This window comes from Orbicella faveolata, unplaced genomic scaffold (assembly GCF_042242905.1).
Source record: "Orbicella faveolata isolate gen_17 unplaced genomic scaffold, um_ofav_v1 contig_14, whole genome shotgun sequence".
NCBI classification, from domain to species: Eukaryota; Metazoa; Cnidaria; class Anthozoa; order Scleractinia; family Merulinidae; genus Orbicella; species Orbicella faveolata.
The window spans coordinates 23,512,501-23,525,874 of record NW_028301541.1 but is presented as its reverse complement, the minus strand read 5'-3'; the positions used below and the strand labels follow the sequence as shown (position 1 = coordinate 23,525,874).

The window sequence follows — 13,374 nt, the reverse complement described above, 5'->3', positions numbered from 1 at the left end:
ACTCTGCTTTTCAGTGAAATGAAGAAAGGAAAAATTTTTTAACGCTTGGGTTTGAGCAGTCTGGCCGAAATATAGCCCCTCTCTAATTTACTCAGTGGCTAGAAAGTCGCCGAGAACGGGCTACGCGCAGCGTAATTTTGACCGCCTTTAGGTCGATTTCTATTAACTGGGGCGATATTTCTGAGTCTCAGGGACTCTAAACTAATTCGAGAAGACTTTGGTTTTCAGTAAAAGGGACAGAGGAAAAATTTTTGAACGCTTGGTTATGAGCAGTCTGACCGAAATATAGGCACTTAGTGACTAGAAAGTCGCCGAGACCGGGCTACGCGAAGCGTAATTTTGATCAACGTTGGGTGGATTTCCAGGAGCTTGGGCAATATTTCCGAGTCCCAGGGACTCTGAACTAAATCAAGAAGACTTTGGTTTTCAGTTAAATGGACAGAGAAAAAATTTTTGAACGCTTGGTTATGTCCAGTGTGGCCGAAATATAGCCCCTCTTTAACTTACTTAGTCACTAAGAAGTCTTCTCGAATTCGTTTAGAGTGCGTAAGACTCGGAAATATCGCGCAAGTTCCTGGAAATGGACCCAAAATTGGTAAAAATCACGCTGCACGTAGCCCAGTCGCGGCGACTTTCTAGTCACTAAGTGGCTATATTTCGGCCAGACTGCTCATAACCAAGCGTTCCAAAAGTTTCCCTCTGTCCAATTCACTGAAAACCAAAGTCTTCTCAAAGTAGTTTAGAGTCTCTGGGACTCGGAAATATCGCCCAAGTTCCTAGGAATCGACTTAAAGTTGGTCAAAATCACGCTGCGCATAGTCCGCTCTCGGCGACTTTCTAGTCACGAAGTGGCTAAATTTCGGCCAGACTGCTCATAACCAAGCGTTCAGAAACTTTTTCCTCTGTCCATTTAACTGAAAACCAAAGTCCTCTTGAATTAGTTTATAGTCCCTGGGACTCGAAAATATCGGCCAAAATCCTGGAAATCGACCCAAAGTCAGTTAAAATCATGCTGCGCGTAGCCTAGTCTATTAGATTAAGATGGCTGTTGTTTGATATGATGCTCTTTTTAACTGGTGAAAGAGATGGGATTCTAATATCGAGAGATGAAGTTCCAGGTGAGAGGACACTGTCTTGGTTTAAAGACAAAAGTAACAAGGTACTAAGAAAAACCTTATTGCACCTGAGATGTTGGACTTTGCTTTAAGATGGCCGCCATATTACACTTACATGGCCGATGTTTGACATCGTGTTATATCTTTATATGCACAGAAAAACTACCAAGCTACTACATAAAAAATCATTAGACCAGAAAAATTGCACTTCGTTTTAAGATGGTGCTCTTATTAGATTAAGGTGGCTGTTGTTTGACATCATGCTCGTTTTAACTGGTGAAAGGGCTGGGATATCGAGAGATGAAGTTCCAGGTGAGAGAAGACTGTCTTGATTCACAGACAAAAACTAGCAAGGTACTAAGGAAAACGTTATAGGACTTGAGATGCTGGACTTCGTTTGAAGATGGCGGCCATATTAGACTAGGATGGCCGATGTTTGACATTACCCTCTTTTTCACCCGTTGAAAAGATGGTCTTGTAACAGTGAGAGATGAAGACTTAGGTGAGAATTTTAGTACTTGACATCCACACAGGTAATCCTCACATCCGTTTAGAATATGGGTAAAAGAGATTAACCTACGTTTATCTCTCGTTTTTAAACTCGTGGATACGCGAAACGTAGAAATGTGTTTGTTGCGGGGACTCCGATATGCAAATGTATCACTCACTCACTCACTCACTCACTCAGGTGTAGACACTGCTCGTAATTTGTCGGCCCGAACGAGAGCGCCCGAGTCCGACGCCATGCTGGAATAGTAACCGCGCCCGATGCCATATTGGAATAGTAACCGAGCCCGACGCCATATTGGAATAGCAACCGTGCAATCAGTGGCCCGCAATCAGTGCGAGCCTACTACTCGATGCGTGCATCGATCCAGCCCGAATATTGATGATTTGGTAGCTTTTACACGACCATTAGTATTAGGTGTTTCGCTAAATTGAAGTGAAGTTGACTTCGAATGTTCGAATTAATACTATGGCCAACTTGAAGGCAGAATTTCAGGAGCATTTGAGTCGTCCAGGCGTTCAAAATGACCAGGAGATGTGCATTTGTTTGCTGGAAAGTGACCCGAAAAGCTAATGTGGTAAACTTTGATGAGAATGTGTCTTATTCCTCGACCTTAATGAGCTTATATGAGCTAAACGAACAACCTTTAATGAACGAAACAGCTATTGAATACAAGACAAACATCGGTACCATTGTATAATATTGTAATTTCATTTTATAATTTAGTAACGTCTAAACCTGAGGCCAGCCGAAATATTGTTTTAACTCTATGACGTTGTGTCAGCCTTGCAGTAGTGACGTATTATCGTTTTACTTTTCCAGTTTGGTTGATTAGATCTGCTGTGAGATCCAACGTTCAATCAAGCAGGACCTTCGTTCACCGCTTTGCAGTTTAAACACTTAAGTTTTAATGTTGAGTTGTCCATGTTCAACCGGCATCGAGTTAAGTTTAGATTAAAGTTGTGTTCTCTGTACTTGTCTTGTTTATTTTAGTACATTGATCTGAACTCTAAGTGGGATGTGAAATGCACATAAACTTGGAAAGAAACTCCCAAATACTTGATTTTGATAAGCTTAAATGATTTTTACCCTGTCTTTATTTTTTTGTTTACACTTTTGCTTCCTGATTGAAAAGATAACAAAGGGAAAGAAACCCCCTGTGAGCTTGTCCCCAGTTATTAGTTAAAACTAAATACATTGACACTTCAATAAAGCTGTTATTATTATTATTGTTGGAACACGTCTTTATGGTCGACAGATTTGTCGAATCAACACTGAAAATACTTCAAAAGAGTCTACTTATTTTGATGTATATTACGTGCAATATATATAGAGACAAGCAGTTCCACATTGGAAAAGAAGTGCTGTCTCATAAGAAACCTTACCTATAACCTTGAATGAAATGCAATGAAAAACGTTTGTGAGCTCGTACGACTTGAATACATGCAAATTTTTCCAGCAGGCAGATCAACATCAAGATCTGGGTGTGAGGGTAGGGGGGGCTATTCTGGACGTATGTCTTTGTGATATGTGTGCAAAAAAAAAGCCCACAAAAAAGCCTACACTTGGTGAGTTAAGTGCGACCTTGCATGGTACAAACCCGGCTTGTTTTAACAGCATTTAATAATAATTGCAAGTTCACCAATATGTTTCATCTCTAGATTACCTAATCCACGAGTTTGGCCATAGGTCTCCTTTGATTTGTTTTGTGGCGGCCATTTTGTATTTTTAATATGGGCGCGATCTTCTAGTGTTTTTAACTGAAATTACGGAAAGTGCTGGGAGCCTGCTCGGAGCTCTAAGAAAATGACAATAAACCAATCTCGTGCCCAGGGACTCTCATCTTTCCGCCCTTTTTTCGCTTCAGGGAGAGGGGAAGATTAGAGTCCCTGGGGACGAGGTTGCTTCGATCGAAGGTAACTTTCCCCTTCATCTGTGTTCAAGGAATTGTCGCTATATAAACTCCATTACAACAGCGCGCGCGCTAGTCGTATCTATGCTTGTCAAACAGGATCAAAATGTTGAAAAGTGATATATATATATATATATATATATATATATATATATATATAGGCAATTGTGGAAAACGAGGACGGACAACTTCGAGCGAAAAAAATATATATATACAGTAAAAAGTCTAAGAAATCTAAAAAAAAGTTTAAAAATTTATTAAATTTTTAAACTTTTTTTTAGATTTCTTAGACTTTTTACTGTATATATATTTTTTTTTCGCTCGAAGTTGTCCGTCCTCGTTTTCCACAATTGCCTACAAATTTCATTACTCGAGGTTTGGACTACGAATCCTTTTGGATCCTTCTGGCGCGTGGCATCCCTGTTGGCTCGAAGCATCTTAACTTGTTATATATATATATATATATATATATATATATATATATATATATATATATATATATATATATAAACGTTTGATAAAGCAAGGACGGACAACTTCTGACGGTAAAAAAAGTTAAAAAGTTAAAAATTTAATAGAAAAACGTTTCGGTCTTAGACCTTCATCAGTTACGAGAGAAAAAGGACGAAAACTAAGTTTAAATACGGTTACAGTGTGGGAGATTACGTAACGAAATGAAAAATACAATATTGTGCTATTAATACAACGTGATTAATACAATACAGGAAGAATTGTATTAATCACGTTGTATTAATAGCACAATATTGTATTTTTCATTTCGTTACGTAATCTCCCACACTGTAACCGTATTTAAACTTAGTTTTCGTCCTTTTTCTCTTGTAACTGATGAAGGTCTAAGACCGAAACGTTTTTCTATTAAATTTTTAAATGTTAAACTTTTTTTACCGTCAGAAGTTGTCCGTCCTTGCTTTATCAAACGTTTTTAAATTCATTTTTGCGGTGAGGCTTGGACTGTGAATCTTCATTGATCCTCCTGACGCAGTGGCATTCTTTGTTGGCTTGAGGCATTTTATAACCGTTTTTTATATATATATATATATATGTCGAATTTCCTTATTTAAGTCCAAATTACAATATATATATCCTAATTGGAATATATATCCAAATTGGAATATAACTAACTGCAGACAGTACTGTTTCGGCCTTCTGGCATAATAGAAAGCACCCTATATTGTTAGATCCGTCATTTTGGCTCTACCGCAAACTCAAAAGATTGCAGGCGAAAATAACCGGATTAAAGTGAAAATCGTTTTATACAAAAAACTCTTCAGATTCAAAAGTTTTCGAATTCAAAGCTACCCAAAGTAAATTTCCATCTTATCTTGAAACGAAATATCAGCGAATGAAGCGCATATTTTGAGTTCGTTTACGGCAAGTTTGAGAATGTTTCCCGATAATCATACAAAAAACCATTTCGGCGAATGTCTGTGTTTTGCTTCTTTCAATAGTTATGACTATTTTAGTGAAGGGAATGATTGATTTATCAACTTACAAAGTTTAACTGGGTGTCAAAAACAAACTAGACAAGTAATCAAAATTTCCCGACACGGATTTATAAAGAAAGATATCAAGAAGACGTGGTGATGTTGATCGCGTCCTCCCGCTCAAATCTGATCAGAAATGGACTTGATTAGTGAACCTACTTTGGGAAATGGGCGCTATATTCGGAAAACATTAAAATTTTTGATTTTTACAAATACAACTTCGTAATCTACACTTATACTTTTTGCTTAATATACTTTACTGGGGATTGCGTCAAAATGTCCGACCGTAGGGCGAATGATGGTCATTTGGAGTACGCTTAAGTGAAGTTTAAAACGGGAACTTCATGAAGATTTCATTCTAGATTCGTGACAATTTTTCCTGATTATTATCGTAATGAAATATCGGTATATGTAGCTGTAATTAGCTAGTTTGAATTCTGGTGTAAGAGTATTGTCTTTGATAAAGCTGCTTTAGGGAAATCAACAAAGAATATATGTTGGATGTATGTAATTAATTACACCTTGTTTGCACCAACTCCCTGCCTCTTAGTCGAGCGGCATAAAAAGGTAAATATTGTCTGCCGTGTAACTAGAACACCGCGGTTTAAAAGCGATAGACCAACGGACCATTAAAATTGGAATTAATTGCTTTTCGATAAAACATGGTGGAATCTAAGAGTATAAAGCGGAGTATAATTTCTGTTTTGTTCTGTTCATATCACAGGCAAACTTACCACCACAACTGTCTTAAAAAAAAAAGAAGCTGTAAACAGGTTTCGAATTAATGTTGTTTAATTTTAGGGAGAGTCGCTGTTTTTGATAAAAATTAATATAATCAGTGGTCTGTATGTGAATATCGCTGCACAGTTTTCTTAAAGTCATCAACTCAGTTTCTGTTTCAAGTGAAGTCTTAATGAAAACGGGAACTTTGTGAAGATTTTATTCTAGATTCGTAATAATCTTTTCTGATTTTTATCGTAATGACATATCAGTATTTGTGGCTGTAGTTAGCTAGTATGAATTCGGCGTAGGATTATTGTCTTTGGAAATGCCCCTTCGGGGAAATCAATAATGGATGTATGTAGGGTGTATGTAATTAATTACACCTTTTTTGCACCAACTCCCTGTCTCTTAGTCGAGCGGCATAAAAAGGTAAATATTTTTTGTCTACTAGAATACCACCGTTAGAAAACGATGGACCAACGGACCATAAAGCTAAGAAACAATTTCTTTGAATATTGTCACAACATGGATTTCTATTGAGAGTATATGAAATGTCAAACGTTAAATGAGATGTAATAACTACAATTATTATTCCACTTTTATTAAACAAGTCTAACAAGAGTCTGCAGGTGAACATTGTTTGAACGGTAGCTACTTCTGTGAAGTTTTTAAATTCGTTTACTTGGTTTTGAGCAATAAAACTAATAGAGAATTCTACTAATAGAGGAATCTAAGAAAAAGTTACGGACTATAATTCTGTTCTATGACAATTTTTCCTGCTCTTTATCGTAATAAAATATCGGTATCTATGGCTGTAATTAGCTAGTTTGTTTTCTAGAGTAGGATTATTGTAATTGAAAAAGTCCCTTCGAGGAAAATCAATAAAGGATGTATGTAAGATGTTTGTATCTAATTACACCTTATTTGTATCAACCCGCTGCTTCTTAGCCAACTCTTGGGAGGCTGTACATACTACAGGTTTGAGTCCCGCGCAGCCGGGAAGTTCAAAGAAAGTTGTGTTTTGTATGATGCTGACATGTTTATAAGTCCAAAAAATTATTAAAATATCGTGTTTATGTTTCGACATTTTTAAACTTTGGATTGCACGTTTTCTTCTAAAGAAACTAAATGGAAAAACCAGCACTTTCGATCATTGACCAGTTCCTCACAACAATAAAACATAATACAATAATGAACGTGTAAAACGACCACAAATACCATAATTCTATGCCATAGTAAAGTTAATGGGGATCTACTTAAACAGTCTGCATGAGGTCGATTTTTGAATTAAATTTGGGTGTTTACTTGAGCTCGTAATAAGGGTCGCACATGGGGAGCCAAGCAACACTGAAACAGAGGCCTTCCTCGACGCTGCTCAGTTGCGCCGTCGGACATAGACTATAGGGTGAGGTAACATTTAATTTGTACTCCAACTATCATCGTTTAAAGGTATTTAGTCAACTTATATTTTTGGCTTCTTGGTCAATTTATTCCTTGCTAGGTCCAGATTTTGAACAGCATTGTCTAAAAATGTAAGAAGATGTGGAATTTTTTTCATGGAATAGCGTTTCACATTTACACTTGCTCGTGTTCAAGGCCGCTCTTATCCATTGAACAGCCTGCTGGCCCCTGAAGAAATTTTATAACTTACTAGGGATTTTACAGCTCTCGTTATTGTTATTTACAGGCGTTCGTTTCCTTCATCGAGAAGCGCTTTTGTGATGATCCCATCTCTGAATTGGTGCAAATACTATGTGAAGCACTAAGTTGTAATCTTAATTTAAAAAAGCAATTTATCTTTCTTTTAAACATTATGTTGGCTAGTTATTTTATCAATCAGGAGTTGTTTAATACTGCACTGCAAATTCATTGCCTTCGGTCTTTTTTCACATTTCAATTTACTGTAAAACGCAATGCTTGATAACCGCATGAATACTATCGCTATATGTTGGAGCCCGTAGGACCAGTCGGGTGACCGATAACTTAAATTATTTTCTGATAAAACTTTATCTTCTTAAAATGGACGAGTAACTCTAAACGTTTAAAGCAGACTTGCCACGACTTTTTACGCAGTTTTATTCATCTATCGCCGAAGAATTCTTGACGTCATGTACTTGCTGTGGCTCCTGGCCCTCTTTATGTTCTCCTTGTCTTCAGGTAACATTTGACTTGAGTGGGTCTCATAACTGCAAATTGGTAATGTAATTAACTTTTGCTTATTTGGTAACACGAAATGACAGCGAAGCTAAACTGAATTTCAGTAAAAATATCTGGATTACAGCAATTCTACCTAACGTAGCATTGGTCTCACTACTTAGTCAGAACAGTTTGCTTTTCGTTCGTTTCAATAATGAAGAATTCATTTTATATTTCTAGCTGTTCTTTTTGCTCTTTTTCAGACTTCCAGGAAGTACAAGGTCTGTCACCAAATATCTATAACTTGATTGTAATATTGTATATAAAATTATCTAGTCTAGTGTAGTAGTAAAGGACTCAATACAAAAATAAGTAAGACGAAATTAGGTGCTGAAACACTTCTGGAAAATAATGACAATTCAAATGCGCCATAATTGCCAATTTTTAGCAACTTCGTGAAAATTATGTAAAACCTTTTTCATTCCATGTTCAAACATAACATTTAGACATAGTGTTGCAAATAAAACTCGAACTGAACGGTCTCACTAAAAGAAACTAAGCCATTAGTAGTACGAAATATTTCGCTACGATGTATGTTTAATTTTGCAAGAGTGAAAATTGTAAGAGTGAGGAAAAAGTGAAAACAAAAATTGTTTCCCGGCAAAGAGAAAATGACAATTAATGAATTCAAAGCCTCCAGCTTCGCTTTTCCCATGTGACATAAAGGACTTAAAAGCATGGTAGAATGCAAAAAGTATTTTTTTAATTTTTTAATTCTCTGCAACTTGTTTAAACATTTAAATGAGCGGTAGATATCATTCTTATTATTTCAAATTGGAAAAGACAAACATTTTAAAACACTTAATGCATTCTTTAGGAGGCTGTGCTGGCCGGATGCTGGATATTGCCATTCTCGGGGACATATCTAAGAGTTTGAATCGCGATGACCTTTCAAAGTTCAGAAAAGTTGTTATTGCCATGATAAAGAGAATAGGCGTGGAACCCAAAGGCAATCATTTTGGTCTCATCACGTTTGCTAATTCGGCCTGGCGACACAATCTCTTTAAGCAAACTAAATATCAGGACGAAGAAAAACTACTCGAGCTGGTGAGAGGGAAGATTAAGAACATTGCCAAAAAAGTGGGCACCCGCACTGACTCAGCCCTTAGATTAGCTCGGAGCGACCTGTTTAACCCTGATAACGGAGACAGGAAAGAAGCCGATAATCTATTGTTCCTTTTCACGGATGGAAAACCCTACGGACATAATACCGCCGATAAAGAACTTTTCCAACGACTATCGCAAAATTTGGAGGTAAGTGAACGTTCTTTAATAACATAACATGACTTATCTTTGAAATGACTTAAAGATTTTGTAACATTTTCGTAAAATAGTGGAGAATGAGCAGTCTAGTGTACCATGAGAAAAACAACCGGAACTACAACCTCAAGGCATTGCAGCACTAGCCATAAACATTCTCTTTTTTTACCAGAAGATTGTTTTCCTGGCCCAGGCTGAATATTCTTATTCTTCTGCCGATTCTAGGCTCAAAATATTCTTTGAATATTTTTAGATTATAGGAATAAAAAGTGGACTATGCCCACAAAACGTCAAATTATCTGTTCTATCATGACTTTGATGGCATTGAAGTCATTTTTGAGCCAGACTGCAGGCAATACAGCCTGATATGACATACATAAATCTTGCAGAAATGTTATGACATCGAACCTACGCCTAGTGCTGTTTTTGTTGTTGTTTTTTTTGGCTGAGTTTGCCGCTCAGGGAAGGAAGAATTTTTATACAGTTTTTTTTATTGTATTATATCGTGTTTACAATTTTTTTTTCAAAACAAACAAATGATGTGTTTTTTTTTTCAAAATCTCAGCGTCGGCTTCATTCTTAAAATATTCTAAAATTTTCGTAAATTTTAGCCTCGATATTGTTATAAAGTATATTCTTGTAAAAAGAAACAGTTTATGACGTATAGTCAACCAAGATAACACGTTATGGTGCTGGTTTTTCCTGAGCTCTTCATTGAATCTGCTTGCTCAAATGTTCGATAGGCTTTAACAATCATTCTCGTGGCAAATAATCAGTGTCTTTTTGACAAATGTCCAAAACAAGAAAAGAGTAAAAAACACAATGCACCGGGTAAAAAATATTCACTTGATGATTTGCGTTTTATCGTGACTCTATTATTTACATTCTTCTTCATACAGGCAATGGCCTTACTGTAATGCTTAAGGTGATTCCCTAGCAAATGAACTCGCCATAGATTTCCGATGAAACTTGGTATGCTGATGTTAAAGGACAAAGAGATATTAAAAACGTAATAAAAAGAGGGGGTCACCGCCAGAAAAAATGTCTTCAAATAGCCTGCATTTTTTTATCCTTTAAAGGAAACATAATTTGGACATGCGCTGTTGAGCCCGTCATGTCTCCCTCTGTAGTATTTATTTCACTGCAAAAAAAGTAGCCATAGATTTCTGTTAATTTTTTTCTCAGTTATTGAAGATATGGTTCTCGTTGAAATTATGAAATAAAAAGTGGGGGACACCGTGTTCATTTAAGAGAAAAGGAGCATTTATTTCGCTATCGAGCTTAGTTTGTGGGAAATCTCTTTACGTTTTGTACGCGCACGCGCTCATGTGCGCGCGCTAATGACGCGAAAATCGTGCGCAGTAGAGATGCGTAATGCAGTACTAAGGAATCACCTCAACATGATTGAAGGATAACCTTTAGTTCTAATTTGTATTCATATGCACTTCAACTTTTAAGAAGCGACAAGGCGAGTATGGATCTGACTTGCAATCCTGAAAGTTATCATATTGTTCTATTTCAAAAGAATAGAGGTGTTAAAATCATCGCTGTTGGAATCGGAAACAACATCAACAAGGATTTCATGTATAAAGTCGTTGGAAAGAAGGGGAAAGTGATATTAACGAAGAATTTTGATTCCCTACTTGACAAAATTGGAGACATCCTAGACAAAGCCTGTGGTGAGTGGAATAATCTATAAGTTGTGCTTATTGAGGTTTTGTGGAACCGAGATAGCTAGCTTCTGTTTACGTATAACTCATAGAGGGAAATTGCAGATTACCTAACTGTACATGGATTTGAACATTAAAACTGACTTGCATTTTTTATGCATTCTCTAATGGATTAAGCGTTTCTTGTAGGAAGTCTTAAGTCTTAAATGACGCAGGGCTGAGATGTAGATGTAAATAGAATGTTACGAGCTTAGTGAATTAGTCGAAGATTAATTTGGGGAGCTTAAGCAATGTCGTCGTCGTCGCCGAGGACGACGCCTAGTAGAAAATGCATCTACATTTTACCCGCGAAATTCGCGATTGCCTAGATCTGTTCAGTATACCATGGCTGTAAAAACGTGCTTAAGCTAAGTATGCAATGACGGCCTTCAATTTCAAATGAAAACACGAAAAATTAGCCTTCGTCGTCCGCGCTCAGACGACACGAAACTTGGTCATTTTCACTTTCTTGTCTCGCCCAGGACGGCAAAGAAATGCACAAAGATTTATAACGCACGTGCACAGCTATTGTTTTACTCATTAAATCTTTTGTTTTGTGACGTTCTCGCTGCCGTCGTCGTCGTGGTTTGCTTGAGCTCCCCAAGTACAAAAGACGACGTTTTCAGCGTAACGGATCGAGTTCATACTTCCTAGTAAATATCATAATGATTTATCGATATTAACTTGTTTCAGAGCAAACTCAAGATATAATTTGCCAAGGTTTACTAATACTTTCAAAAACATGTTGCTATCAAGGCTTGATTTTATGCAATTTTCAATTATTTCCGATCAAATGTGGTCCATTAAAGAGCTTTGACATGATACCTTAATTTATGATTCTTTATAAAACAAGTCAATTAACCCAACAGAATAGAGTGCAGTAATGAAAACTTTCCCTTTTTCCTTTAACAGCAATTGACGGTGGCTACACTGATTGGAAAGAATCTTCTGTGTGTACTGTGACGTGTGGAGGAGGAACCCAGACACTAACAAGAACCTGCACCAAGCCCCCGCCATCTAACGGTGGAAAAGGCTGCAGTGGCCTGGGACCAGCTAAGAAGGTTGTTCCATGCAATGAACAGGAATGCCGTAAGTTAATATTGTTTCACTTATTGTTGTATATTTTGTCAGTTACCTGTCTGGAGATATCGACTGAAGCGAGTTAGTACAAATTTAATGTTCTTCGACCCCTGAGGGATTCTTAGAGAGACCAACCAAAATAAATTGACGTTCAAACTCTGTTTACGCGCGCTCCTTGTCCTGACGTTAACGTGCCCATAGTAACGTCGGTATTGTTTGATCTTCTTTCAAGAATAAATTTTTGGAGAATTGAATTTAGTTTGGAGAGCATATAGACACTATAAATTGATTATAACTTTACGACTTAACCACCAGTAACTGCAGCAAATATGAGAGAAACCCCTTAAATACTGAACGAGACATTTGCTAAAGACGATGATATGGTGTCGTCGTCATCATCATAATTATAGCCACCAACATCATCACCATCATCTCTTGTAGGAAGTCTTAAATCCCTGACGTTTACCTTAATTTAGTTTACTGTTCTTCATGAAAGAAGTCACTTAACCAACAAAATAGAGCGCAGTAGTGAAAGATTTCTCCTTTTCCCTTTAACAGCAATTGACGGTGACTACACTGATTGGAAAGCATCTTCTGTGTGTACTGTGACGTGTGGAGGAGGAACACAGACACTAACAAGAACCTGCACCAATCCCCCGCCATCTAACGGTGGAAAGGACTGCAGTGGACTAGGACCAGCTACAAAGGATGTTTCATGCAATGAACAGGGATGCCGTAAGCTGACCTTATTTCACTAACGATGCTTTGCAGTACTAGTGAATGCCGTAACATATAGTTCCATAACATATCGTTTTGTATCGATCTTCTAAGTTTATTTTCAGTCTGCATACTGAGATGAAAAATGGGTTTGCATACTATTATCACCATCAAGGTTATAACAATCTTCACAACTACCACCACCACCACATACATACATACTTTATTGTTACCTCCCCAATGGGGCTTTTCTGGAACAATTACTTAAATTACTTTAAATTACTTTAATCACCACCGCCATCATCATCATCATCATCGTCATCGTCGTCATCATCATCGTCATCGTCATCATCGTCATCGTCATCATCGTCATCGTCATCATCGTCATCGTCATCATCATCGTCATCATCGTCATCGTCATCATCATCATCATCATCGTCATCATCATCATCGTCATCGTCATCATCATCATCATCATCGTTGTCGTTATCATCGACATCATTGAATTTTCACACCTTGGTAAGACCGTTAGTTCTCTCTTTCTTTCTCTTTAAGAGATATTTCTCTATTTTAGCAATTGACGGTGGCTATACTGATTGGAAGGAAACTTCTGTGTGTACTGTGACGTGTGGAGGAGGAAGACAGACAC

At 37.2% G+C, this 13,374-nt stretch overlaps 1 protein-coding gene across 2 annotated transcripts in view; it reads left to right on the top strand.

The window, feature by feature from the left end:
- The first annotated feature begins 7,096 nt into the window (after positions 1-7,096).
- The window catches only part of LOC110046190 (coadhesin-like), a 13,990-nt gene continuing 7,712 nt past the window's right edge, over positions 7,097-13,374 (top strand). Inside the window, exons 1-8 of one of the 2 annotated variants that reach the window (XM_089287202.1) lie at positions 7,097-7,168; positions 7,837-7,920; positions 8,163-8,180; positions 8,777-9,213; positions 10,745-10,898; positions 11,841-12,017; positions 12,567-12,743; positions 13,300-13,374. The exon at positions 13,300-13,374 is cut by the window's right edge and continues 102 nt beyond it. In XM_089287202.1, the coding sequence (XP_089143328.1) occupies positions 7,872-7,920; positions 8,163-8,180; positions 8,777-9,213; positions 10,745-10,898; positions 11,841-12,017; positions 12,567-12,743; positions 13,300-13,374 (1,087 nt within the window). In that variant the 5' untranslated portion in view covers positions 7,097-7,168; positions 7,837-7,871. Of the gene's footprint in view, positions 7,213-7,836; positions 7,921-8,162; positions 8,181-8,776; positions 9,214-10,744; positions 10,899-11,840; positions 12,018-12,566; positions 12,744-13,299 lie in introns of both variants that reach the window. The other variant, XM_089287201.1, reaches the window with a different exon arrangement.